Source organism: Sciurus vulgaris (genome assembly GCF_902686455.1).
Source record: "Sciurus vulgaris genome assembly, chromosome: 5".
Taxonomy (NCBI): Eukaryota; Metazoa; Chordata; class Mammalia; order Rodentia; family Sciuridae; genus Sciurus; species Sciurus vulgaris.
Window position 1 is genome coordinate 60040793 of NC_136465.1, and position 25548 is coordinate 60066340.

Genomic DNA, 25548 nt, shown 5'->3' on the forward strand with positions numbered 1-25548 from the left:
TTTTTAAGCATTATCTTATAAGTAGGGCTCACAGTATCTCTTTCATCTTACAGGTACCACTTAACAATGTCATCAGTTGAGCTCCACATCATTCTTTTAAAAAATGTGGCTGGAAAATTTCCCAATGGGGACATGCCATTGCTAAGCATGTCTTTGTTCTCAGATGTTTGCAATATGAATAGTGATGTAATAAATGTATTTATCTTTGTGATTGAAACCCATATTTTTCATATGGTTATTTGTATTTAATAGTTGCTGGAGTAGAATTGCTGCTTTTAGGGGATGCTGCCTTCGAAAAAAAGTGGAGAAAGATAGTCAAGGATAAGGTGGCAAATGTGGATGAAAATGCTATTCTGTGATAATATAATTATGGCATTTGCAGGCAAGTGGATGAAATTGGAGAATATCATGCTAAGTGAGATAAGCCAATCTCAAAAAAACCAAAGGATGAATGATCTCACTGATAAGCGGATGATGACACATAGTGGGGAGTAGGAGGGGGGCAAGAATGGAGGAAGGAAGGACTGTATAGAGGGAAAAGAGGGGAGGGAGGGATTCGGGGGAAGGAAAAAAATAACAATGAATCAAACAACATTACCCTATGTAAATGTATGATTACACAAATGGCATGCCTTTACTTCATGTATAAACAGAGAAACAATATGTATCCCATTTGTGTACAATAAACTTTAAAAAAAAAAAAAAAAAAAAAGCTAAGCTCCTCAGGAGATTCTGTTCATCAATCAGGTTTGGAAACCACTAGTTGGAAAGATGTGCCTCGGGCCTGGGGTTCTCTAGATTTTACTCTGTGTTAGATTAATGCCACAGGAAGTGATGCACATGTTTGGCATTCACCTGTTCTCATAAAAATGCTTCCACCAAGGTATGATTAATGCTACACCTTTAGCTTGTATCCAGGATTGGTACAAAAGTAAAAGTGACCATGAAAAAAAAAAAAAAATGCTACTCTATGAACTCAAATTGTGAAGATTGAATGAGCCGAGAGGTACAGTGTAAAGATCAACCCAGATCACGTTGCTTTTAATTTTCCTGAAGACTATGGGCTCCAGTAGGTCGCTGCCTTGGCCTCTGTACAGTACCATTCATGTGATGTTCAATGATAGTGAGGTTTTAGGATTGTATAATTGAAAGGTTTAGAAAGAAAGGGTACAGTGGTGAAAAGCGCATGTTTGGGGAGTTGAACAGACCTAATAAGCATAGCATGGCGGTGCACACCTAAAATCCCAGTGACTTGCGAGGCTGAGGCAGGAAGATCATCAAGTTCAAAGCCAGTCTCAGCAATTTAGCAAAGCCCTAAGCAATTTTGTGAGACCCTGTCTCAAAATAAAAACAAAAAGAACTGGAGAAGTGGCACAGTGACTCTGGTAAAGCACCTCTGGGCCCAATCCCTAGTACAAAAAATAGAAAAAAGAAAAAAAAAAAATGCCCAGACTGCAAAAACAAAACAAAAAATATAAGTTCAATAACATCAATTCTTATTATAAATAATTTCAGAATTATGCTAAAGTACAAACATTAATATAAATGGCACCCATGAACACCACCTGGCTTCAACGACTATCAACACACTTATACTTTTGCATCTATCTCTTGGCCACGCCTTCATCACAACCCCTACCATGGAGTATTTTAAAGTACATTCCATATATCATATCATTTCCTTTCCTTCCTTCCTTTCTTTTTTGTGTTACTAGGGATGGACCCCAGGGCATGCTAGGCATAACATAAGAACAACTTAGAGAAGGGAAAGTTTATTTGACTCATGGTTTCAGAGCCAGAATTGTCCATCTCCACCATCCTTCCCTTTGGGCCCAAGGTAAGCCAGAGAAGCAAGGCCAAAGGCTACTTGGAATTACTCAGCTCACAGTGGGGTCTGGAAGCAGACAGGGTCAGCACAGAGAAGATGCACCCTTCCAGGGCATGCCCCTGGTGACCCACCTCTTCCAGTCATGACCCACCTGCCTACAGTTACCACCCAGTTTCTCCATTCAAACTAGGATGGACTGATTTCAGTACAACTCTCACAATGTAGTCACTTCTCTGAACACTTCTGCATTAACAAGGAACCTCACATCCAAACCATACCAAACCCCCGATACCAAAAATAAATAAATAGAGTTGGTTTCTTAGGTCCTCAAAAGGTGAATGATGAGGAATTTTCTTGTTAGTATCATTATCAACTCACTGATTTGTATATACTTTATATGTTTCAATCATGACCATTATTATTCTTTTCATGCCTAAAGTGCTCCATCTTGGACCGAAGGGTGCACCTTCATCTTGGCTCTGGGGTTCTTTTGATCAGTAATATTTGGCAGCTACCTGCTTTCTGGCAAAACAAGATGCCACAGGCTCATCTTGCACAGTTCTTGCTTCAGTTCAGTAATTTTCAAAACCATGACTTGTTCCTGGTATTGAAAAAGGCAAATGCCTATGAATTTGGACAATAGTCATTGGACTGTTATTGCTTTTTGGCTTTTTCAGTGGACACAACTAGGACACATGCATTTTGTAGAATGAGGAAAATTAATTCATAAATTCATACTGACATTGCCCATTTTAATTTCAGACTCCAGAGCTTATACAAAATTTTATTTATTTGATAACTTTATCTTTTTTGTTTTTAACTGGAAACTTTGGGTTCTAACAATATTAACGAATTTGACTACACGGTATTTTATATACACATATATGTAAATTATTTATAATGCAATAGTAAATTACAATACTGTTATTCTTACTAACAATGCTATTTCTAAATGCAGATTTTGATTTCTTTGCCATTCTCTTTTGTTCTTAGGAAATATCACATTAATGATATATGCCCATGTTAATGAGCTTTTAAGTCATTTTCTTACTTTTCTATGTGGTTATGCCAGTGACTCAATATATATTTAATTTTCTCTGTAGAAAATGCTTTGTTAATTTCTTTTAAAAAATAATGACATAAAGCATTTATGTGATTCTAAAGTCAAAACTCTAAAATGCTATATATTCAAAAAAGTCTAGCTTCCATCCCTATTCCTTTCATCCTGCTCTTTTCTTATACATAATAGTTTATTAGTTTGCAATTTATACTCCATTGCTGCTTTTTTCACATGTAAGAAAATGCACACATCATTGTTCCTGTTTGCCCATCTTTCTTAAAAGAAGGCAACACATACATGATCTCCACAGTGCTCTTTTCACTTAACAACATATCCTGGAGTTCCATAGCAGACCTCAGAAATGGTCCTCTTTTCTCTGTACAGTCACACAGAGCTGCATTGTGTGGATGTACCATAGTCTATTCAGCCAGTCTGCTGTGGATGGACATGTGGATTCAATAACCGTTTATTGCATGACTAAATTGTGCCAGGCACTAGGGATAAAGACCTGGTCACTGGCTTCAGGAAACTCAGCGTAGAGGGGGAAATGTCTACAATACAAGTACTTTCCTCACATCAAGTGTGAGCTTGGATCCACTTAGCACAAGGGATACATGGTACAGAGAAGAAACGCTCATACACAGGAAGGATACAATAACTGCCTATTGATTGGCATTTTGCTCCACTTGGGTCTTTATAAGGGAAAGTCCTCTTGGGAGGAAATGTTTATTAGTGGTTGTCATTGCTGAGAAAAATCAGGAGTGCCACCAATTGGTCAGAGAAGGGAAGGTCAATGACAGAGGCCAAGAAGGAAGGTCCTAATGACAAAATTCTCCTGGAAAGAGGAAATGTGAGTTAGTACGGATGGTATAACAATAAGGGCTAACACCTGTATCCAATTTTCTGCTGAGCATACATTGTTCTAAGCAGTTTTATATGTATTTAACTACTTTATTTCTCAAAACAATTCTAAGAGGTAGGGAGAGACTATCATCACCTATATTTTTTCCGATAAAAAAACTTAAGGCACAGAATAACTCAATATTCTTGGAATACTGAAATTTTGCCCAAAGTCACAGGGAAAGGAAAAAAAAAAAAAAAAAAAATCAAGCAGACAGGAAGGCAGACATAGTAGATAGTGTAGTTGTAAGTCGTGTACCAAGAACATGCCAAGAAGCGCGGGGTGAGAGGGAATACTGTATAGCCCCCTGCACCATAACCACCTCCAGGAGGACAACGCATCCCTGACGTGTCACAGCTCACGACTGGAACGCGCGCGCGCGCACACACACACACACACACACAATCCGGAGGCCTCACGGGGGCTTCCTCTGGGCTCTTGGAGACCTGGAGGCGGGATAAAAGCTTTTGCTGCGTGCGTGGCATAGGCCGCCGGCCGCAGGCAGGGCTGCCGAGCCGCAGCAGAGAGGCGCTGAGCTTTCCCGTGGGTCCCGCGCCGAGAACGGTCCACTGGTCTCTACCGACCCTCCTGATGCTCAAAGTCGGTGTCTCTCCGCTCCTGCCCACGCCTTGGCACAAACGAAGTTGGTTTCCTCCGACTCCTAGGACACCGTGTCAGCTCTGAGGAACCGAAGCTGGCAAACTCCCAAGGGGGGTCGGGCACCGTGCACGGTGACCAGGCCCTGAGGAACCGAAAGTTAAGCGAACGCAATTTCGCCCCTGGGGAAACTGCAATGAGCGAGTGGAGGAAATCATGTCCACACGGCGGGAAATGGGCTATCATAGAGGGTAAGCAAGGACTCCATGCTACGCGCCTTTCTAAAAATCCCATCAAGACAGCGGTCCCGGACCTCCAGGAGCCCCAGCGTAACGCTCTCTTGTGGTCGCTCTGGGGTTCGGTCCACGCGCCACCTGCAGCCCAAATCTGGAGCTGCGTGCCTCCTTACCCGAAGGGGTCCCTGCAGAAAGCTACACTTCTGCAGCTCGGTGCAGAAGTGGGCCAGATCCGCTTCGGGTTAACTAACCCTCCAGAAACCATTTCCAGAACAAAAGCCAAAACCCACACAAAATTAGCCAACTATGTCTATATGAAATAAACATTCGAAATGCGGGAGTAAGCAACCGGTTAACAACAAGCGAAACCAGGAAAACTCAAAAACACTTAAACTTTTATAAACCAAAAAACTTCTTCATATGATCCTCAAGGTTCAACGTCAGATGGGTAATGTGCCACGGTCGTAACAAGGTTTAACAGGGAGGCACATCTCACACAATAGTGTGAACACCCAATCATCACACTCATGAACCGAAGGATCGGATTTTTTTCTGATAGTAAGAAGTCTCAGGTACGTGCCACTAATTTTACGGAAAGGGTGATTAATACAGTGCAGACATATTCCATTTTCACACAAAAATTCCTATACATTTTACAAAACGAAACTGATATTCTGCAATGTTTTCTTTCCACCTTATCAAAGATAAAACAGAAACTAAATAAGTGAGCGGGTACTTATATATGTAAATATATTCTCCAGAGCTCCACCTTTTCTGCCTTTTTTTCTTAACCTAGATCTTTATGGCTTTACGACCGTAAGTCGTGAAATGGAGCGTTGCGTCAGTATCGGCGGAAGTTAGCCTTGTGCTTTGCGGCAACGAGGTTAGCTGGGGCGGATACTGCCCAACTCTGGCTGTGTGCGGGAGAGCAGGCAGGTACGAGCTGTCCTGTTGTGTTCGTGTCATGGCTCACCAGGTTATTGCTTAAAAAAAAAAAAATCTATATCTATATCTATATATATTTATGGGAGAGGGGGGCTGCCTTCAGAAAGAGTAGTTTCACAGTTTCAAGTTTGAGACTCTCTTACTGCTGCAAGGCCCATTTCCCTTACACTTTATTATCCCGGTCAAACTTGTCCTCTGCTCCCAGACATCTCCTCCTTTATTTGAATATAGTTAACTATAGTCCTTTGGCAGACTCCCAGGCCTCCGAGTCATCTCTTCCCTCTCAAGCGGGTCCTACCCAGCCTCCATCTTCGTGTCCTGACGGAGGCCAGATCTTTAGTGCTGCAGCCGGAGGAATGGAGCTTGACGGCGCGAAGGAAGCACCGCGGGAAGGGTCTTCCTTGCCTGGAGAGAGGTCTCCCTCTGCCCTCGAACAGAATTTCTCCAAGATTCTGCACCGCCTTATAGGCCAGGAGGCACGACGGAGCAACTCAAGAGATGCCGCTCTTAGAGACCTCGGTGCTCTATTAGAAGCCACGGAAAGTAACAGATTATTTGAGGGGTGTGACGAGTCGCACCGTGGAATACCTGAAGTACTGGGGCAAGTGGCAAAAGCCCTGGGAAAGTATGCAGACCCACCCAAGGAAGAGGAAGGTGGAAGCAATGGTCACTCAGAAGTAGCCAAGAAAGCTGCAGAAGTTGGGTTACTCTTTCTTAAACTGTTGGGGAAAGTCGAGGCTGCCAAGAATTCTCTTGTCTGCCCTGCATGGGAGACAGGCCTAGGTCACTTGGCAGGACCCATCTATGTTTTCAGTATCACACACAGTTTGGAGAAACCATGGACCAGCCCAAAATCTCAGGAGGTTGCTGGAGAGGTGCTCACTTTACTGCTTAGAGTTACTGAATGCAGTTCTGTGGCAGGATTCCTACGCGGAGAAAAGGAAGATGAGAAAGGGAAATTTATTGTGGTAATGGGGCTTCTCAAACCACATTTGAATAAGTGAGTACTCATGCCCTTATCCACTGGCGCTTCAAACTAATATGGTGGAAGGTTAGGGCTCAAAGAACCCAAGTCTATTCATTAGGAAAATAAGGATGTTGTAATAGTAGCTCTCTTAAAAGTGGTTTGTTAAAAATGAACTAGATAGTAGCAAATTTGAAATTAAAGCCAAGGCTTTTAGGCTTGATTTACAGTGTTCTTCCTGGCACTTGACAATTGCCTTAGAAAATTGGAAATCCTGTCCTATTGATCTGGAATTAAGTTTCTTAAGTTGGGTGAGAATAGGGATTTGAAGAAGATTTTAAAAACTTATGATTTGAGGGGCTGGGAGTGTAGCTCAGTGGTAGAGCACATGGCTAACATGTGCAAGGCCTTAGGTTTGATTCTCAGTACCACAAAAACAACTTACAGTTTGAATTTAAATTTAGGGATTTTTTTTTTTTTTTTTTTTTTTTTAAGTGCTAGGGTTTGAACCCAGGGCCTTGTGCTTGGGAGGCAAGCACTCTGTTAACTTAGCTATATTCCCAGCCCAGGCTTAGAAATCTTTAAATTCATCACTAGGTTTTAGATAGGGAAGCAGTATTTGGGATGAAAACATAAATAACCTGTTAGACTGCTACTACCAAAAGTACTTTCTGTGATTTTCTCACTTGGTACTTTGGAAGTATTTGTAGCACTGAAATGATGACAAAAAATGTTCAACACTGTCATTTTTTACCAGGAACTTGGAGTTAAAGTCTTGGTTTAAGACAAGTGCTTCCTTTTATTGTTCTGAAAAGAACCAGATTTGATGACCTCTATGTATCTGTTTCAATATTTTTAATATAAATATACATACTATGCAGTTATTTTGAGGATTAGTTGAGTCGTGTAAACTCACTTTATAAGCTCTAAATTGGTGCTCACGTATTAATTCATTTGTTCCCTTATAGTAATGCTGAGACATTCCCCTTACTCCTCCCTTCTCAGAACATCTTCACTATAATAACCACCAGCACCACTGTCATGTCAGATCCTATACACAGCTGTGGTTATAAATGACTACTTCTCATTGGATAAGTTTTAAACCTAGAGTCCTGGGTGATTGTTTATATATTTAGTATAGATTATGGAAATTATTTTAATCCAGATCATAAAATGTACATTGTTAAACCAAGGATTTTTTTTTCAAAAATAAAAAATACTGTGTTCAGCTTGGTTAGTTTTATTTGCTAATTAACACCACATCACTTAATGTTGTTTCATGTATGCATTTAGGGAAACCTGGAAAAATAACCCTGCTGCCAAACATGTTTTCTCATGGACTCTGAAACAGGTCACTCGACCCTGGCTAAACCAACACCTAGAAAGGATACTTCCCCCATCATTGCTCATCTCAGATGATTATCAAACTGAGAACAAAATCCTGGGTGTACACTGCCTCCATCACATTGTGCTTAATGTGGTAAGCAACCTCTGCTGTCACTTGTTTTGATGGGACAGACTGAGTTAGTTATTCATGGCCATTCTTCAGTCATGATATGTAATATTATTTTCACTTCTGTTCATGCACTAGCTTTATGTTAACACTGTTAAGTCATTAAATTCACTTATTTATTTTTCTTCTTAAATTTCCCTTCTGGCAACCTGGTAGAATTGTGTGTCTCTGTTATAATTAAAAACTGATAATCATAAAATCGTGAGTATAGCTCAGTGGTAGAGTGTGTGTATAGCATGCACAAGAAAAAAAAAAGATAGTTATAGAAGAAACAGAAGGAATGGGTCATTATTATACTGAATAACCAGACCTTGAGTGATTAACAGTTGAATTTTAACAAGAAAAAACAGCAACAAGAACAAAAAGAAAAAAAAAAAACAAACAAACCTGAAAGGGACTATACCCAAATATGAAAGCTAGTATTCAAGGAAACTTTAAAATTTTGTATTGTAGAACTTTTAAAGTATATGCAGAAATAGACTGATAATTAACCTCCATGTACCAAATTTCAAAAATTACCAACAATTTTGCCAGCTTTGGAAAACTTTTAATGGATAACTTGTCTGATTGCAGCCCGCTGCTGATTTGCTTCAGTTTAACAGAGCCCAGGTCATATACCATGCCATTTTCAACCACCTGTACATGCCAGAGCACAACCTTATTCAGGTAAGATTTATTCATAACTGTCTGGTTCTCTAAAATTAAGTAGAAGATGGCACTATATAAGTACTGAATAGTTGACACGTTCCTCTTTTGTAAAATCACAATGATAAACAAAATTTGTTGCCTAATTGAAAATACCTCAACACTAAACAGACATCTACACCTGAGTCTCCAAAGAAAAACCAGTGTTTTGCCTTCATGTGGGTCAGTTACATATCATTTATTGGCAGCTATGTGTCTGAAAAAAATCTTCTTCCTTCTCTGCTGCCTTTCATCAACGTACGCACTTGAAACTCCTATGGAAATACTTTAGTGTCATTTATTTTTTCATCCAACAGACACTGATAACCACTATTGTAGGATCCAAAGATAAATGAATTAGACAGGGGTTCTGGCTTTAAGAAATCCTTTGGAGGGATAGTTATGTAATTGTATGATTATATATTCATATATCTAAACACATGTACAATATGAGTGATAACTATATTGGGTTTGGTAAAGTGCAGCAGTTGACCAGCCATGGGCAATTAACCAGGTTGGGGGGTGTTGGGATTAGTTTTAGAGCTTTGGGAAGCAAGTGATGTTTGCTTATGAGGATGAATAGAAGTTTCATAGGAGGGAGAACAACATTCTGAACACAGAAGAAACATGTTCTATAAAATTAAAGATTGTGTGTGTGTGTGTGTGTATGCACCCATGAGTGCTGGGAATTGAACCCAGATCCTTGTGCATGTTGGGCATGCATTGTACCAGAGTTATACCCCTAACCCCAGATCTTTTTAAATGTCTTCTCTACTTCATCCCCCACCATCTTTTTCCCTTTTTTTAAATTTTTATTTTTTTTACTTTTACTTTTAAAATAACATTGGGCTATTGAGACTCCCATACTAACAGCTAAAATTTTTATGGCTTTTAAGATTGGGAAGAAAAGAGTTTTAAAAACAAAACACTAAGAATAACCAAGCATCCCAGGAGAGCTAAAAGGGAGGGTATGGATACTCTAACTTCAGATAGGGTGATCAAATTTGATACTAATTTTGGACAATCTTAGATTCTATGTAGAAGTGGGTTTATTGATAGTACGTGAATATGAAGTATCACTAAGTTACTTCAACTTGTGACTTCATGAAAATACACTTAACTTCCTAAAGTCTGGATTAAATCCCAGCTCTGCCAGTATTCCCATTTCACAAATTAGTAAGGAACAATCCTAAGAAGAAATGAAGGATGTAAAGAAAAAGAGATAATTTGCATCCAATGTATTAATTACTCTGGCATCTTTTAGAATTCTATGACATGGAACCCAAAGAAAGATTAATTAAGTTAGAAAAATCAGGAATGTGAATGCAAATGGGTGAATTATAGTTTCTTTCCATTTCTTCCTTCTAGGCTGTGCTCCTGTGTCTCCTGGATTTATTCCCCATCCTGGAGAAAGCCATGCACTGGAAGGGAGATGCAGCTCGCCCCACCACACACTGTGATGAGGTACTGCAGCTGATCTTAACCCACATGGAGCCAGAGCACCGCCTTCTCTTACGTAGGACTTATGCAAGAAATCTACCAGCTTTTGTGAAGAGGCGAGTATCTGGGTTGCTGGTCTAGCTATACATCCCAAATTCAACTCTTAGACATCACATTTTCTCTTTTGTTTTAGGTTGGGAATCCTAACTGTACGACACTTGAAGAGGCTGGAGCGAGTCATCATTGGTTATCTGGAGATTTATGATGGACCAGAAGAGGAGGCTAGATTGAAGATATTAGAAACCTTAAAACTTCTCATGCAGTACACGTGGCCCAGGTATATAACTTCTAAGCAGACAGGTGTGCTAAAAAGGGGCAAAATGCAGCCAATTTTCTCTTTATAATTTCTGTAATTCAGTGAAAAGTATTAGGGACATGCAATATGTTTGAGTATCTTCAATTTTCCCATACCCACAGGATTTTTAAACAGAAAAAATGGCATTAGATAAAATATAGTTACTTCACATGCTCATAATTAGACCCTTTTTGACATAATTAATTCACTTTTTTTTTTTTTTTAAGTTGTAAGATGGACACAATACCTTTATTTTATTTATTTTTATGTGGTGCTGAGGATCAAACCCAGTGCTTCACATGTTAGGCAAGTGCTCTCACCACTGAGCTACAACCCCAGCCCCATCACTTCTCTTTTAAACTTGGTATATCCTAAGACAGCTTAGTTTGGTGTTCAGAAGAACATTTACCCAATTACTCCTTGATGTTCCAAAAAAATATTCTGTAGTCACATAACTTGAGAGACCTTACGGATTATACATCTCTCTGAACTTATAATGCATATTAGAATATGAAAGACCATTTAGAAGTACTTCAATAAACATGTTTAACTCTGTTCATACTGAAATTCCTTAAATCTAATTGAGAATGGAGTTCTTCATTAGCACATCATTTAATCTCTGCAAGGCAGTGATCAGGAGAATACTAATTTAGGATATGCTTGTTTAGAAGGGAGGTGTCAAAAATAAATTGGAGTCTCAACTTTTGAATCAGCAAAAAGTTTTCTTGCATGAACTAAACCAAAGTTTAATTCAGAGAATCTGGTACCCAATACCATAACATAGTTAACATATAATATCTGTTCTGGACTGTGTTCTCTTGTTTGTAAACATATAAGGAATCCAGAGTAGCTTTTCCCCATGACAATCTTTTTCTTTTTTTGGGGGGTACCCGGGATTGAACTCAGGGGCACTTGACCAACTGAGTCACATCCCCAGCCCTGTTTTGTATTTTATTTAGAGACAGGGTCTCATAGAGTTGCTTGGCATCTCGATTTTGCTGAGGCTGGCTTTGAATTCACCATCCTCCTGCCTTAGCCTCCCGGGCCACTGAGATTATAGACATGTGCCACTGTGCCTGGGGACAATCTTTTTCTTAGTCACTTTTCTAACTATTGCATTTGTTTACTTACAATCTTTCTCCATCACTAACTATAAACTGCAAGAGAATAGAAGACCACATCTGTATACTACCAAAGCATCCTGGTATTAGGTCTAAAACTTCTTAAATAAATGGACTAGAACAGAGTAGAGAAATGAATGACACTGAATCAAATTAATTCTGTTTCATGCCTTTACAGTAGAGAACAAGACTCCAAGTTAAAGAGAGGTGAATGAATATAAGGATGATAGAAAAGGACTATGTGTCTGAGTGGGTGAAGCATCGGAAGTAAATAGAGCACAGTATATGCTGAATGATAGAGAACTGAACACACAAACCATAGGAAAATCCTAACTATTTTTTGGATGAAGGGATAAACTTTTCCCACTCACATTTCTGTCCAGAAGTGTGGTTTACTGTGCATATTGTTACAAAATCTTTTAAATTGCTGGGTGCTGTGATGCGTGACTGTAGTTGTAACTACTGTTAAGGCTGAGGCAAGAGGATTGCTTGAACCCAGAAGTTCGAAGCCAGCCTGAGTAATATAGAACTTTTCAAAAGAAACCTCCTCAATTTAAGTTAAATATTTTCTAGCTTTCATTAAGATTTTTTTTTTTTTTTTTTTGGTAAAAAATACATAAAATTTGCCATTTTAGAGTACAGTTCAGTGACTAAGTATAATCACAATGTTTGTGTAGTCATTGCCCCTTTATATTTTTACTCATTTTTATCAAGGGGAAGACAACTTTTAGGTTAATAATTAAAAAATAGGGGCTGAACTTAACTGATGGTAAGCAAGGATCTGAAATTGACAGAAAATTAAAATTTGATACAAGTCCCAGAAGCCAACTTCACTCACTTAACATCTAGGCCTCAGATGGCATAAAGGATTGTGAGTTATATCCCGTTCTCTAGCCAAAAGTATAGAACTTTGAAGAGGAGTTATTGGTTCCCCCTTCTCAGTCTATTATAGGAGAACCAAGCATCTTGAAGGTTCCAAGTTATTCTTGAGTAGGCCAATAGATATGTGTGTATACAGGCAGTATGCTACAAGAATCACAAAAATCTGAAGTCTGATCTTTGGTTCTGTTTTGATATTAATGGTCTTTTGTCATTTCCCTTTAATTCCTTCAGTTTTGAACTGGCTTTCCACCAGGCATCCTTTGACATCTTTCAATTTTAATATGCCCACTTGGAATATGAACAGACTCTTCTTTCTGATTGCAGAATTTCTTGCAGACTTGTGGTCTTACTAAAGGCCCTTTTGAAACTGATATGTGATGTAGCAAGGGACCCAACCCTTACACCTGAGCCCATTAAGAACACCCTGCTACAGGAGGCCACAGACTGCCTGATTCTCTTAGATCACTGTTCTCAAGGACAAGTAAAGGTAAGAATCTACAATTTGGTTTTAGTTGGCCCTCATTATTTATATGTAATTCCTGTGATTGGTTATACTTTACTGTTGTGCCTTACCGAGCCTGGAGGGCTTTATATCCCCGTCTCTGAGTCCTCTAGTCTTGAACAGTTTTTTTTTTTTTTTTTTTTTTTTTGTTGGGTGCTGGGGATTAATCCCAGGACCATGCACTTTCCACCAGGCAGTCTTTGGAAGCACATACCAAGCATGTACTCTACCAGTGAGCTACACCCCCAGGCCCTTATTTTAAAGCTGTTCAGAACTGCTTAGAGAAAAAGGCAAGAGGATCAGATGTCTGGAATGACAGACAAGAGAGTATGAGCAAAGCATTTTGATTGAGAGTTTGTAAAATTTAAGTTCTGTTCTAGACTTCTGAATTAAAATAATGGGTTAAAAGCCACTAAGAAATAATATCAAATAATTTAGATATCAGAAATGTTCCCACTTTTGGATGGGTAACCATTTTATTTTATCTTATTTATTTTTTTTGCAGTGCTGGGGATTGAACCCAGGGCCTTGTGCTTTCAAGGACAGCACTCTACCAACTGAGCTATGTCCCCAGCCCTGGGTAACCATTTTAGATAGATGTTTTTCCAGTTTTATTTCCCCATATGGGAATTCTTTTTGGTTCCACAGTCCACAAAAGTTAACTACTCAAGGCTACAGTTTATAAAAGCTATCTGTGCATTTATATGTATTTAATAGACTTAATAGACTAATGCCTTATTTTGTATCCCATTTAGAAATCTTCAATTGAAAGTCTAAAGGCAGCATAGAAAGAAATTCATATTGTAGAAATACTTATCAAGAGTATGAATGAACTAATACAACAACAAATCAAATTATTTCATTTTAGCTCTTTAACCTTGGGCAGTTTGAGTTTTGAGCCCTAAAGCCAGCCTAATTTGGCTTGGTTAGAATTAAACTGCTGCTTTTTGAACCAACAGGACACCTGGAACAGGATGTTAATGGTGTTTTCTTTTTTTTGGTACTGGGGATTGAACCCAGGGGTGTGTAACCATTGAGCAACACCCCTAGCCCTTTATATTTTATTTAACAACAGGGTCTCATTGAGTTGCTTAGGGCCTTGCTAAGTTGGCTAAGGCTGGCTTTGAATTTACAATCCTCCTGCCTCAGCCTCCCGAGCTGCTGGGATTACAGGCATGTACCACTGTGCCTGGCTTGTTAATGGTTTTTAAAGTAACCTGTTCTGATTGGTGAACTGACCTCTAGTCTCATCCATTCTTTCCTTCTTTAAGTATGTTTCTAAGGAAAAAGAATGAAGGTATGGGGGAGAAACTAACAGTTCAAAAAGTCAACATTTGTTTGGTTTTATGTTTCAGGATCTCTTGGCCAAAATTCTCTTAAGCTGTGAAGACAGAACAGTGGTGAGCTGTATCAGAAAAGTGCAGCAAGTTTCTGAAGGAACTTCCTACGATGGAACTTAAGATTGCTCCCTAAGTGAAAAGAATTTTATTTCTATTCCAGATTGTATGAATGGAGTTGTGAAAAAGGTATTATATACTAAACATTGAAAATAGGAACTTTTTTCTTTCTTTAATTTAACTTTTTCTTTCTTTAATTCCCCGATAGGAATAGGGAAAGGAGAACAAGAGGACCTGTAATTTCTAAATAAAGTTTGGGAGGGGAAAAAAAAAAAAAAAAGGACACCAAGGAATTTAGTGCTAAAATTTATAAGTATTTACATCCACAATTTCATTCCAGTTTCAGGGACTCATCTGTTACGCTTCTTGGGTTCAAGCTGTGATTGCCAACACGTGGTATAAAAATACTCTTCATACAACTTAAGACTTTCTTGCACTCAATCCAGGTTTCTTGCCCCACTGAAGTGGCATAAATATTAAGAACATAAGTATTGTGTGAAACACTATATAAAAGAGCAAAAACTGGAGGTGTATGTTTAAGATTAAAAAAAAAGTTCAAAATGTTCAGTCCTGGTTATAAATGTTAGTGGAAAATCATGTGGTTTTGGTCTTGGCCACAGGCTCTGTTTCCTGCTCATACTCTATCTCTACATAGGCTCGTTTTCTCCTCAAAGGTCCTTTCAAGGGTGTTTTGCCTTTGTGTTTTGCATGAAGGGTTTTTTCTTCTTCCTCTTCACTGGAGGATTTATCATCCTGATTTTCATCACCGCTGGCATCCAGCTTATCCATATCCTAATATGTGGAGAGAAAAGGTCAAATAGGAAAAATGCTAGATTTTTCCAAACTACCTTCATTATTCTCTAAATTTACAACAAACTGCAGAGTTTATTTGCTTCTGTATATGTTCAGAAACCCTATTCTTTTGCTGCAGGCCAAAACAATCTTTTTACCTCTAGAGCTCACCTCAAAATCACTTAGGTCACTCTCATCCACTTCTTCATCTTCCACAAATTCTCTTTTGCCCACATCCTAAAATAAAACATTAGGTCCAGATGATTAGGTCCAGAATACATAACAAAGAACCAGTTTAGACATCTAGTATAATTCTTTGCTAAATAAGAATATAATTCTTTGCTATTAGTCAACCAAAATTGTTATTCCCATGTTTACTGCTTTAAAATTTAAATTTAAAAAATTTTAAAGACATAATTCTCATGATTGATTTAAATTATTACAGGCAAAATATCTTAAGTAAAATTAAAATTGTTAATTTATAAAGAGTTTGTTGGCTGAGGTGGAGAACAAAGTAGCCATTGCTAGTCAATCTTGTGATAGAAAAATGGTGACTAAGTCATTTTTGGTTAAGGAGGTGAAGATGATATTCTCTTAATTACATCAAAAAGGGGCCAAGGATGTAGCTCAGTGGTAGAGTGCTTGCTAGCATGTATAAGGCCCTGAGTTTGTTCCCTGCCACCACACACACACACAAAAGATATAAGACTTACGTAAAAATATATCTGGTTCTAAATGTTAGTGCTTGTCAAAACAAAAACAAAAACATGCCATGTGCAATAGTATATGTACGTAATCCCAGAAACTTGGGAGGCCACAGTGGGTGGATTCCCAATTCTAAGCCAGCTTCAGCAACTTAGCAAGGCACTGCTTCAAACAATAAAAAGCAAGGGGATGCAGCTTGGTGGTAAAGTGCCCCTGGGTTCAATCCCAGTACCAAACAATAAAAACAAATAAGACTTACTTCTTCATCTTCTTCTTCATCATCTTTTTCCTCAGCATCTGAAGAGTCACTCTCTGTTTCCTGTTGTTCCAGAGCCTTGTCAAAGGCATGAATGGGGAAGTTGTAGATGTCGCCATACTGAAGAACAAACAGATTGTTTTTAACTATGTTTAGGTATTTCACCTGAAATTCTACTGTCCTGCAATTAAATGAGACTACTTAATTTGATGAGTAGTGTTTCTGGATTATTTTCAATTTAGAGAGAGTAATGAAGTCTTATTTTTGACATTTGTTTTTTAACTCCCAGTACTGGGGGCTGAACCCAGGGGCACTCCACCACTGAACTACATCCCTAGCCCTTTTATTTATTTATTTTAAGATAGGGTCTTGCTAAGTTGCTCTTTGAGTTTGAACTTCAAATACTACTGCATAGGCCTCCCAAGCAGCTGAGATTACAGCTGTGTGACATCACACCTGTCCTGGTTTTTGACTTTTAAGTAAATATCAGTGGTTAATATCAGATGGGTAGCTTCTATGGAGTATGGAACCAGGACATTTAAAATTTAGAGATTTATAAAATGCATGCATTAGAACAAATGTAATTTTGCTGACAAGGGTAAACTGTAAAGGAAAGGCTTATTGTAGGTTATCTAAAAGATGACATTACTTTTTTAAAAAAAGACTTTTAAACTCATTTTTAAAAACCTTAAAAGACTAGGTTAACAGTTAAATGGAGCAAGATCTCAAGGTTTTTATACAGAGATCTAGAACTGTTGAGTTTGGGAACAAGAATTGGAAATAATGGAAAACAGAAAAAGGTATCTTGTACTGAAATGAGTTATCAAATGTAATCAAAGGATTTTAATATCCTTGCATTAATGAACTAAAATGAGGAAACCTGGCCTATGTGAATTTTACTCCAAGGAGAAAATCAGAGCAGGGCGGCTTCCAGTATTAAAAAAAAAAAAAAAAAATTACATTTCCCCATATTGCCTAGAGTGATACAATTGCTTAAAAAATACAACTTGTACCCCAAAGCTACAGGCTTTCTCACCGTATCTTGTTTCAGTCTCTCCAGTAATTCCTTCTCAATGGCATTGTCCAGCTGAGCAGCTATTAATGCCTTTTCCTATAAGAGAGAGAAACCCAATTACTTCATTGTTTCAGCCTGAGGAAGTGAAAGAAACTACCAAATTTTTAATAAGAGAGATGATGTAATTATTTCCCACCTCATTTTATTGAGGCTTTTGCCTTTCCAACCAGATAGATTTCTTCATTCCCTTTCAACCTTTCTTGGGAACTTTTCAATTTAAAAATTCCCATAGTTTTACAAATAGCATTCTAAATTTAATTCTAATGAAGACTTTGATTGACAGACCAAAGTATATGTCTACATTCATTTAAGAATCAGAAAATTAGCAGCCCTAAAGTCAAACAGACTTTATACCATTTATACTTTCTAAAACTGTCTTAGATTCCACGTGACAGAAAGACAGAAACAACAAAAAACTTCCTCTAATGGCAATCAGTAGTATGTAATCTAGCAGAAGTTTTTTAAAAACTAAGTACATTTAATAAAATACTTTAAAGACAACACTTTAATAGAGAGCAAAATTGGACCAGGTGCAGTCATATACACCACCCAAGTTCAAGGCCAGCCTGGACAACTTAGTATGACCTTTCTCAAGATAAAAATTAAAAAGGACTGGGGATGTGGCTCAATGGCAGAATGTCCCCTGTGTTCCATCCCCAGTATCCCAAAAAAGTTTTGAGTGTGTATTCCTTGAACTTGTGATCCTCCTGGAGTTTCTGGGATGATAAACATGCGCCACCATTCCCACATTCAAAAACTTTTATTGATGGAGTGACCCATCAAAAAAATTTGGAGACCAATGATGTGATATATTTGAGATATAGAACTCTGTGATTCATGGGAACAAAAGCATCAAAAGATTAGTAAAGCTGTTTCTTAAAAGGATAGGACAAAGGAGCAGGCAAATGTCTGTTGGTGATAAGGAGGTAAGCAAAGCAAATACCAAGGACTGAAAATTTGAACTTGTCAGGAAGAGCTGATTCCTAGGTCTTGAAGCATAGAAAATTCAGGAGGTAGATAGGCATACTATTCTAAACAAAGTTTGGAGATTCCTGACTAGAGCACATTTTCCATGGAAATGATAATGTTACCATCACTATTCATCACTTTTAACAAAAATTGCCCAGTTTACCTCACAGAAGTAAACAATCTAAGATCAAAGTAGAGTTTTCAATTCTTTACCAGCAATCTTAAAATTCAATTCAGCAACCAAATACAATCAGAACAGACATCCAGCTACTTAAAGATAATGCTCAAATTCTGCTGAAGATCATGTCATGTAAGACAAGCAACATCAAAATTCTGAATTCTTAAAAATCTGACCTCAAGAGTTTAAGATAAGAAGACATGAATCTCAATACTTAAGACATTGTTTTGGTCCTCCATTACAAATATCCCTAAAGCCCCCATATTTTAACCTGTAGCAAAAGTCTTAGTCCAAAAATACAAAAAATTCAACTGTCATAGGCAACTAATATTGCTATCCATTAGTGAGCCATTATTCAGGGTTGAACAGATTACATGGACAACAGTTAACTAAATCTTTCTCATGCACCCTGCTTACTAGCTCTACCACAATGAAAATATAAAAGCTATGAGTATCAGAAAAGTAAGTTACCTCTCTTCTTTTCTCCCTACGCTCCACCTTCTTACTCAAAGGAACCAGTTTTCTCCTAGGAGAAATAAAATGCATTATCAGAAAATTCAGGTTCATGTGCTTTGTGTTGCTTTTAAAAGGACTGGAATTGGTTTTATAAGGCTCAGCTCAATAAAGCAATATATACTACTTAAAACATTTTTAGAAATTTAATGCTATAATAAACCAGCTATTTTAAAATACATTTTAATGCAGCTGTTTTTGTTTTCTTTAGGCATTCTGAGGCTTCTGAGGGCATTCAATAAAAAACTAAGATTAATGCTTCAGTGAACTAATAACAAGGAACTTCCTATAGAAGATTGACATCTTTAATATTCTCTACACATCACAATGAAAAAACATTACGGTCTAACTCTCCTTTAGAAAGTATTCTGTTAATTCTGAGGATTTCATACAATTTTAAAACAATAGTTTTGAATGGCTGTAGGGTAAAATTATTATAGTCCTGATTATCACATTTTTAGATAATTTTTAATCTCTAATGTTAAGATTTCCTCAGGGAATTATAAAGAAAAAATTCTTAACTAGATTTTCAGGCAAGGAGGGGAGGGATAATCAAGTTGTAGCCTATTGTTTTAAAAATCCTGCGAAATCAAAGGGACATGCCTTTGAAATTTCTTCTTAGCATCATAAAAGATTATACAAAGCTGAATTTGATAGAAAGCATTCTTAGAGGTTTCACAATCTCAGCTTCATAACATGCTCCGTGTAAAGATTTTAAAATAAATATCCAAGTACTTACTGTCGTTTAAGTGTAAGTTTTCTAATTCGAATTAGGTACTGGGTTATCTTGGTAAATCGCTGCTTACATTTGTGTCGAATGAAGCGGGGCCAGTAAATGAGGTTTTCATCTATTTGCTCCAGTGCTTTCTCATAGTTTTTATTAAGCCGAACCTACCAAACAGAAAAAGGAAGCTTGAGGAGCAAGGGTAAATGATTAAGATTTTACTATGCACAAAGCATTTAAAAACAAAATGGGGATGGCTTCAAAAGTTTAATCTAGGGCTGGGGCTGTGGCTCAGTGGCAGAGCACTTGTCTACCACCTCTGAGCCACTGAGTTTGATCCTTAGCACTGCATACAAAAATAAGCACATAAAATAAAGGCATGATGTCCATCTACAACTACAAAAAAAAAAAAAGTTTAATCTAGAGATGTTAGTTAAGAAAGAAAGAAGAGCAGTGGCATTTTTGCTCTTGATCGATGGTCACTATAGTTTTGTTGTGAGTCTTACCCGTTCCCAGAGACGCCTAGGAAAAGCTGCTCGTTCTATAACCTTCATATACAAGTAGCACTGTCCTGAAGGATAAAGTAAAATATCTTTAAGGATAAAGTCTTACTTACAGAAAGACTGAGAACATCCTTTTAAAAGGATGTTTAGTAGTTCTCATGGAAGTTATAATTAAGGAGTTACCTTTCTCTTCTTTGATAGTGGCATACTGACTATTTGCTAGAGGACAGGATGATCGATTGCATAGTCCAGTCAGGCTATATTCATTTCTGCAAAAGCCCTGAGTCTTGGTTCTAGAATAGGAGGAAATAAACAAAGATTATAAGATGATTATCAACAGGGCAACTAAAAGAATTTTAGTCCAGGTTGCAAATCTAGTCTTACCTTATTTTGAAAGAACAAAATTGCCTGTTTCCTAATGTATCCCAGATAACCTGGAAGACAAAGTAAAAATCCCCTTCAGTTGCTGTGGCCCAACATATGCTATATTAATTCGAAAAAGACAAAGGCATACAGCAAGGAATGCTTTACTAAGAAAAGAAGTCTGTAAGGAATGGGAGGAAGAAATACTTTATAAGAAAGCCTAACTTGTTTTCTTTATACAAATAAATGATTCCTGTAGAAAAATACAAATTAGCAAAAACCATAATCTCAGTATGCAGAAACAAAATTTCATTTTATTCTGTTTTTCCAGAATTTGTATGGCACCAACTGTAGTATGCCTGTGTACATTTTAAGCAGAAATGAGATCATATTATATGTACTTTGAAACTTTCCTTTTTTACATGTTATGTTCACTCTCCATTGTTAAAGGCTGCACAATATTGTTTTTGGATATATATATATATATATATACCACAACTTTATCTCACTGAGGGGAAGGATAATTATCTATTGATATCCTTCACTGGCTAATGTTCCTGTTAGTCATTCAGCATTTGTTACATATTTACGTAAGGCTCCAAGTCCTGACACATAGTAGGCACTCAAGTGCTTGTTGAATGAAAGACAACACAGTCCTTTAAGAGTTTTATCTATCTAGTTAGGGAGAAAGTATGTAAACAATGCATCACAAAGTAGCAGTCAAAGACCCACAGAGAGGTGTATGAGAATGTGAGAACCTTTAAGTGACCCTTAAGGAACTGAGAAAAAGCTTTAAAGTAGTTAAAGGAAAAAACACAGAGGTCAAAGAATAAAACACATTTTGAGAATTTTATAGGAAATGAAATTGGACAAGCAGGAAAGTCAGACTTGTGACTTAAAAATCATTTCTAAACTAATGACTCCAAAATTGCCAACTCTCAGTTAAAGCTTCTATCCTGAGCACTATCTTGTCTTTGCATCTAGCTGCCCACTTGACATTTCAACTTCAGTGTATCAAAGGCATCATAACTATTAACACATTCAGATGGAGATCTGAGTTGTGTATCCCTCTAAAGAATATGGCCTTCCTTCTCTAGTCTTCCCAATTTTAATAAAATCATGAAAGAACTATTTGCTTAAATCAGAATCCCTTGATTCCTCCCATTTCTTCACTTAATTCATCACCGTCTTGTTAGTTACACTGACATAACAGACCTGAAGTTCATCCATTTCTTTTCATCTTCACACTTACTAGTCTCCCTGCTTTCATTCTGTCCTTCAGAAATCTTTCACAAGGGGATAGCTGATACCATCACCCACTAAAAGCCCTAAGAACACTTCCTACAAGACTACATAATCCTGCCCCAACAAGCATACCTGCCTCTCATCCTCTTGATTCCTGTAATAAGTTACAGTAGTGTTCTTTATAATTCTTTCTCTCCCACCTTCAGAACTTTGTACCTTTACTGTTTTCTGGAAAAGCCTGGGGTGCTTTTCCATCCAGCCTTAGTGGTTGGCTCATCCTCATCTTTTAGGTCTCAGCTCAAGGTCTCAGAGAAACCTTTCCTGACCAGCCCCATCTGAAGTGGTGTCTCCTAATTACTTTTTACTTCATTCATTACTCATCTTTCTTTAACAGAACTATTGTTTTATTTGTTCACGTGTTTACTGTCTCTCTCACCAGACTGCTCCAAGACAGCAGAAGCTTTTGTCCTTTTTGTTAACAAACCCCAGTGATTACCACAATGCCCAGCACATTGTAAACATTTGTATTTTTTTCAACAAACAGCTAAATGAATCAACCTAGGATGCTTCTGAAATCCTGACATAGGCGGACAGAGCAGATGTAAAGAAAAACAGACTGAAAAGTAACATGCATCGGGATGGAAAGATCCCTAAATTTGAAGTCTAAACTTCACACACCCTTTCCTTCCGCCCTTCAAGTCCCCGGGACCACACGGCTGACAACATGGCATAAAGTCCTTAATCCTAGACACTAGGAAATGGGTAAGTAGAACACGTGGACTGAGGAGGTAGTGTCCTGGCCTCTTAACCGAACAGGGCAGCGAGGTGAAGATCTCGGGTAGACACGCATGTAAACCCACTTTCGACAATCGGGGTTCAGGAAACCTCGCGTCAGGAACCGCACGAGGCAAATAGGCCAGCTGAGTATGCGGTTCCTGAGCCCTAAGAATGCGCGAAATGCACCGCATAAATCCCGAGGTTTCAGAGCAACAAGAGGAAACTCACATCATCTGACTGCATGGTGTCGACTGTTCAGTAGGCAGCGCCAGGCCTCCAGGAAGAGTTCTGCACCTCCGGGGAGTCACTTCCGGAAAGCCTAGCCTCACCTCTCGCGAGAACCTGAACCTCTCAGAGCCACATGGCGTCCCCTGGCTGTCCAACTGCGATTACGCCTTTCCGCGTGCGGACGGGAGCGCGCACGCGCACTGCTTGGGTTTAGTGTGGGATCACGCGCAGGAAGCAAGACGTGCGCACTGCAATGTGGTCCTGGAGCGCGAGGTAGGGGAGTAGCTCTCGTTGCTTCAGCGGGCGCTTGAAGACTGCCCCTGGGTTTCACTTCGCCGGGTTTAGCGCTCCGGAGAAGTGCGGCCCGCGCCGCCGCGTACCTTAGCGCCAGGAGGGGCCAGACTGTTCTTTTTTCTCTCGTTTGTAGGTTCCGACCTCGAAATCCAAGTTAGTCTCTGTCCTTTTTAACCTAAGCCCCTGTGCTTCTCATTTACTCTCAGACACTCATGTTTGGTGCGGCCATGGGTCCTAACTGTAGAAATACATGGATCAGATAATATTTCAAAAACAAATCTGGAGGTCTAATAATCGGTTTTCGTTCCTAATTTGCTAGGGGAATTACTGTTTCTACAAAAGAAAGGTCGTTTCTACCAAAGGTTATGGTCAAAAGAATAAGGGCACAATCTCAAAATAAGAAGGGGCCCTTAGTTTGAAGACCTATCACATTAAACAAGTAATTGTGTTAAGTTCTGTACTTTTGCTGTACGTTAGTGAAAGCCACAATTAAGAACCATTGATTTAGCCCTAATTTTGGAGGCAAACAAGTTATAAAAAATGATGGCCATTTACTAGTTAACTTTAGGCAAGTCACTTTATCGAACTCTTGCCCCATTTGGAAAAATGGGGGTGTGTGAAGACTAGAGGTAGGTTAAATACATAGCTTAAATTGCTTTATAAAAAGTAGTTGTGATTCTTTATTGTCCTGTACAAGGCTAGTTTAGAGACCTAGAGGAAAGTCCTGTTATATACACACCCTTTTTTTGCTAGTAAAAATCAAATTTAAAGCAACTTGGAAGAACGCACCACCTGTACACATCACACTTTGCAGATTGCTCTAAGGAGAGGAAGTGGTGCACTTTTCAGTTTGACTTAGTGTAACTCTTCACCCCCACCATATTAATGGATGAGATGGCCTGTGAATACTCCAGACCTGCTACCACATCTTAGAAATGGCTCTTAGCTAACTTTTCCCCTAAAAAAGCAAGAATTTCACATCAAAATGCAAAATGTAGAGCCATCTTTCAAATGAGAAATGTTTTTTTAAAAATATTTTTTAGTTGTCAATGGAGGTTCATTTGTTTATTTATATGCGGTGCTGAGAATCAAACCCAGTGCCTCACACATGCTAGGCAAGCGCTCTACCACTGAGCCACAACCCTAGCCCAAGAAATATGTTTTTAAAAAATAATTACAAATAATATATGAATATAGGTTATAGCTTACAAAGTGAGAAGTGAATGTTTTTTTCATCTTCACTCTTTCCAAAACCCTGTAAGTACTTTTGGAGAACTTGCTGTATGCTAAATACAGTTCTAAGAGCTGGGGAAGTAGCAACCAAGAGAAAAAAAAAAAAAAAAAAAAAGCTCTGTGCCCTAAAGGAGCTTACTTAGTAATGGGCATTCAGAGACTTGGCAAATAAATTATGCAGTATAATGTAATGTCTGGTAGTATTGAGTGTTATAAAACTAAAGGATATATGAGGAGATATAGTAAAAAATACAATAGACGAAATTATAAGAATATTTAAGAAATGCATAGGAAGGCGGGGAAAAGAAACAAATCTATACACGAATGTTTAGAGCAGCTTTATGAATAAAAGTGAGAAGCTAGAAAGTATAAATGAATTCAAAATGTATGTAAGAGCTAAAACTTTTAGTAGAAAACTTAAGTGTAAACCAGGCATAGTGGTGCAACCCTGTAATCCCAGTGGCATGAGAGCCTGAGGCAGGTGGGTCATAAGTTCAAAGCCAGCCTCGACAATTTAACGAGACCCTAAGCAACTTAGTAAGACCCTGTCTCAAAATAAAAAATAAAAAGGGTTACGGATGTAGCTCAGTGCCCTTGGATTCAGTATCTGGTAGCAAAAAATGAGAAAAACAAACAAAACTTTAGATACAAATCTTCATGATCTTAGATTAGACAGTGATTTCTTGGATGTGACATCTAAAACATTAGCAACAATAACAACAAAAAAGATTGTATATTATCATAATGAAAATTTTATCTATTTCATAGATACCATTAAGAAATGGAAAACAATGTATAGAACATTTTTACAAATCCTATATCTGACAAGGAACTAGTATTTAGAATGATAAATAAATTCTAACCATTCAAAAAGACAGCCTAGGGGCTGGGGCTGTAGCTCAGTGGCAGAACACTTACCTAGCCTGTGTGAGGCGCTGGGTTCAATCCTTAGCACTACATAAAAATAAACAAATAAAATAAAGGCATTTTGTCCATCTACAAATATAAAAAAAAAAATTTCAAAAGACAACCTAGTGAAAATCAGTGAAAAATCAGGCAGAGACATTTCTCCACGCAAAATATATGAATGATCAGTAAGCATATGAAAAGATTCTTGACATCATTAGTCATCAGAGAAGTGCAAATCAAAACTACAGTACACTACCTCACATCCACTAGGATGACTAGAGCAAGTCACATAATAAAAGTGCTGGTAAGACTCTAGAGGAATTGGAACATTCATGTAGTTTGCTGTTCAAAATGTACAT

General features: G+C 38.1%; 2 protein-coding genes across 4 annotated transcripts; one reads left to right on the top strand and one right to left on the bottom strand.

Annotated features, from left to right (window-relative positions):
* The first annotated feature begins 5442 nt into the window (after positions 1 to 5442).
* On the top strand, positions 5443 to 19646 carry TTI2 (TELO2 interacting protein 2). Of its 2 annotated transcripts, none has more exons than XM_079141966.1 (9): positions 5443 to 5558; positions 5820 to 6567; positions 7825 to 8011; positions 8618 to 8710; positions 10097 to 10284; positions 10362 to 10505; positions 12851 to 13013; positions 14384 to 14554; positions 19125 to 19646. In XM_079141966.1, the coding sequence occupies exons 2-8, from the start codon at positions 5924 to 5926 to the stop codon at positions 14486 to 14488; spliced, it is 1524 nt and encodes a 507-aa protein (XP_078998092.1). In that variant the 5' UTR covers positions 5443 to 5558; positions 5820 to 5923; the 3' UTR covers positions 14489 to 14554; positions 19125 to 19646. The 2 variants fall into 2 exon arrangements, with proteins under 2 accessions (XP_078998092.1, XP_078998091.1); XM_079141965.1 differs by lacking the exon at positions 19125 to 19646 and adding an exon at positions 16217 to 16388.
* Positions 14719 to 22843, bottom strand: MAK16 (MAK16 homolog). Of its 2 annotated transcripts, none has more exons than XM_079141968.1 (10): positions 22754 to 22843; positions 20525 to 20574; positions 20324 to 20433; positions 20144 to 20208; positions 19653 to 19804; positions 18872 to 18926; positions 17215 to 17289; positions 16182 to 16298; positions 15389 to 15454; positions 14719 to 15217 (listed from the first exon to the last, which is right to left on the bottom strand). In XM_079141968.1, the coding sequence occupies exons 1-10, from the start codon at positions 22766 to 22768 to the stop codon at positions 15020 to 15022; spliced, it is 903 nt and encodes a 300-aa protein (XP_078998094.1). In that variant the 5' UTR covers positions 22769 to 22843; the 3' UTR covers positions 14719 to 15019. The 2 variants fall into 2 exon arrangements, with proteins under 2 accessions (XP_078998094.1, XP_078998093.1); XM_079141967.1 differs by lacking the exon at positions 22754 to 22843 and adding an exon at positions 22427 to 22677.
* Positions 22844 to 25548: the final 2705 nt, after the last annotated feature.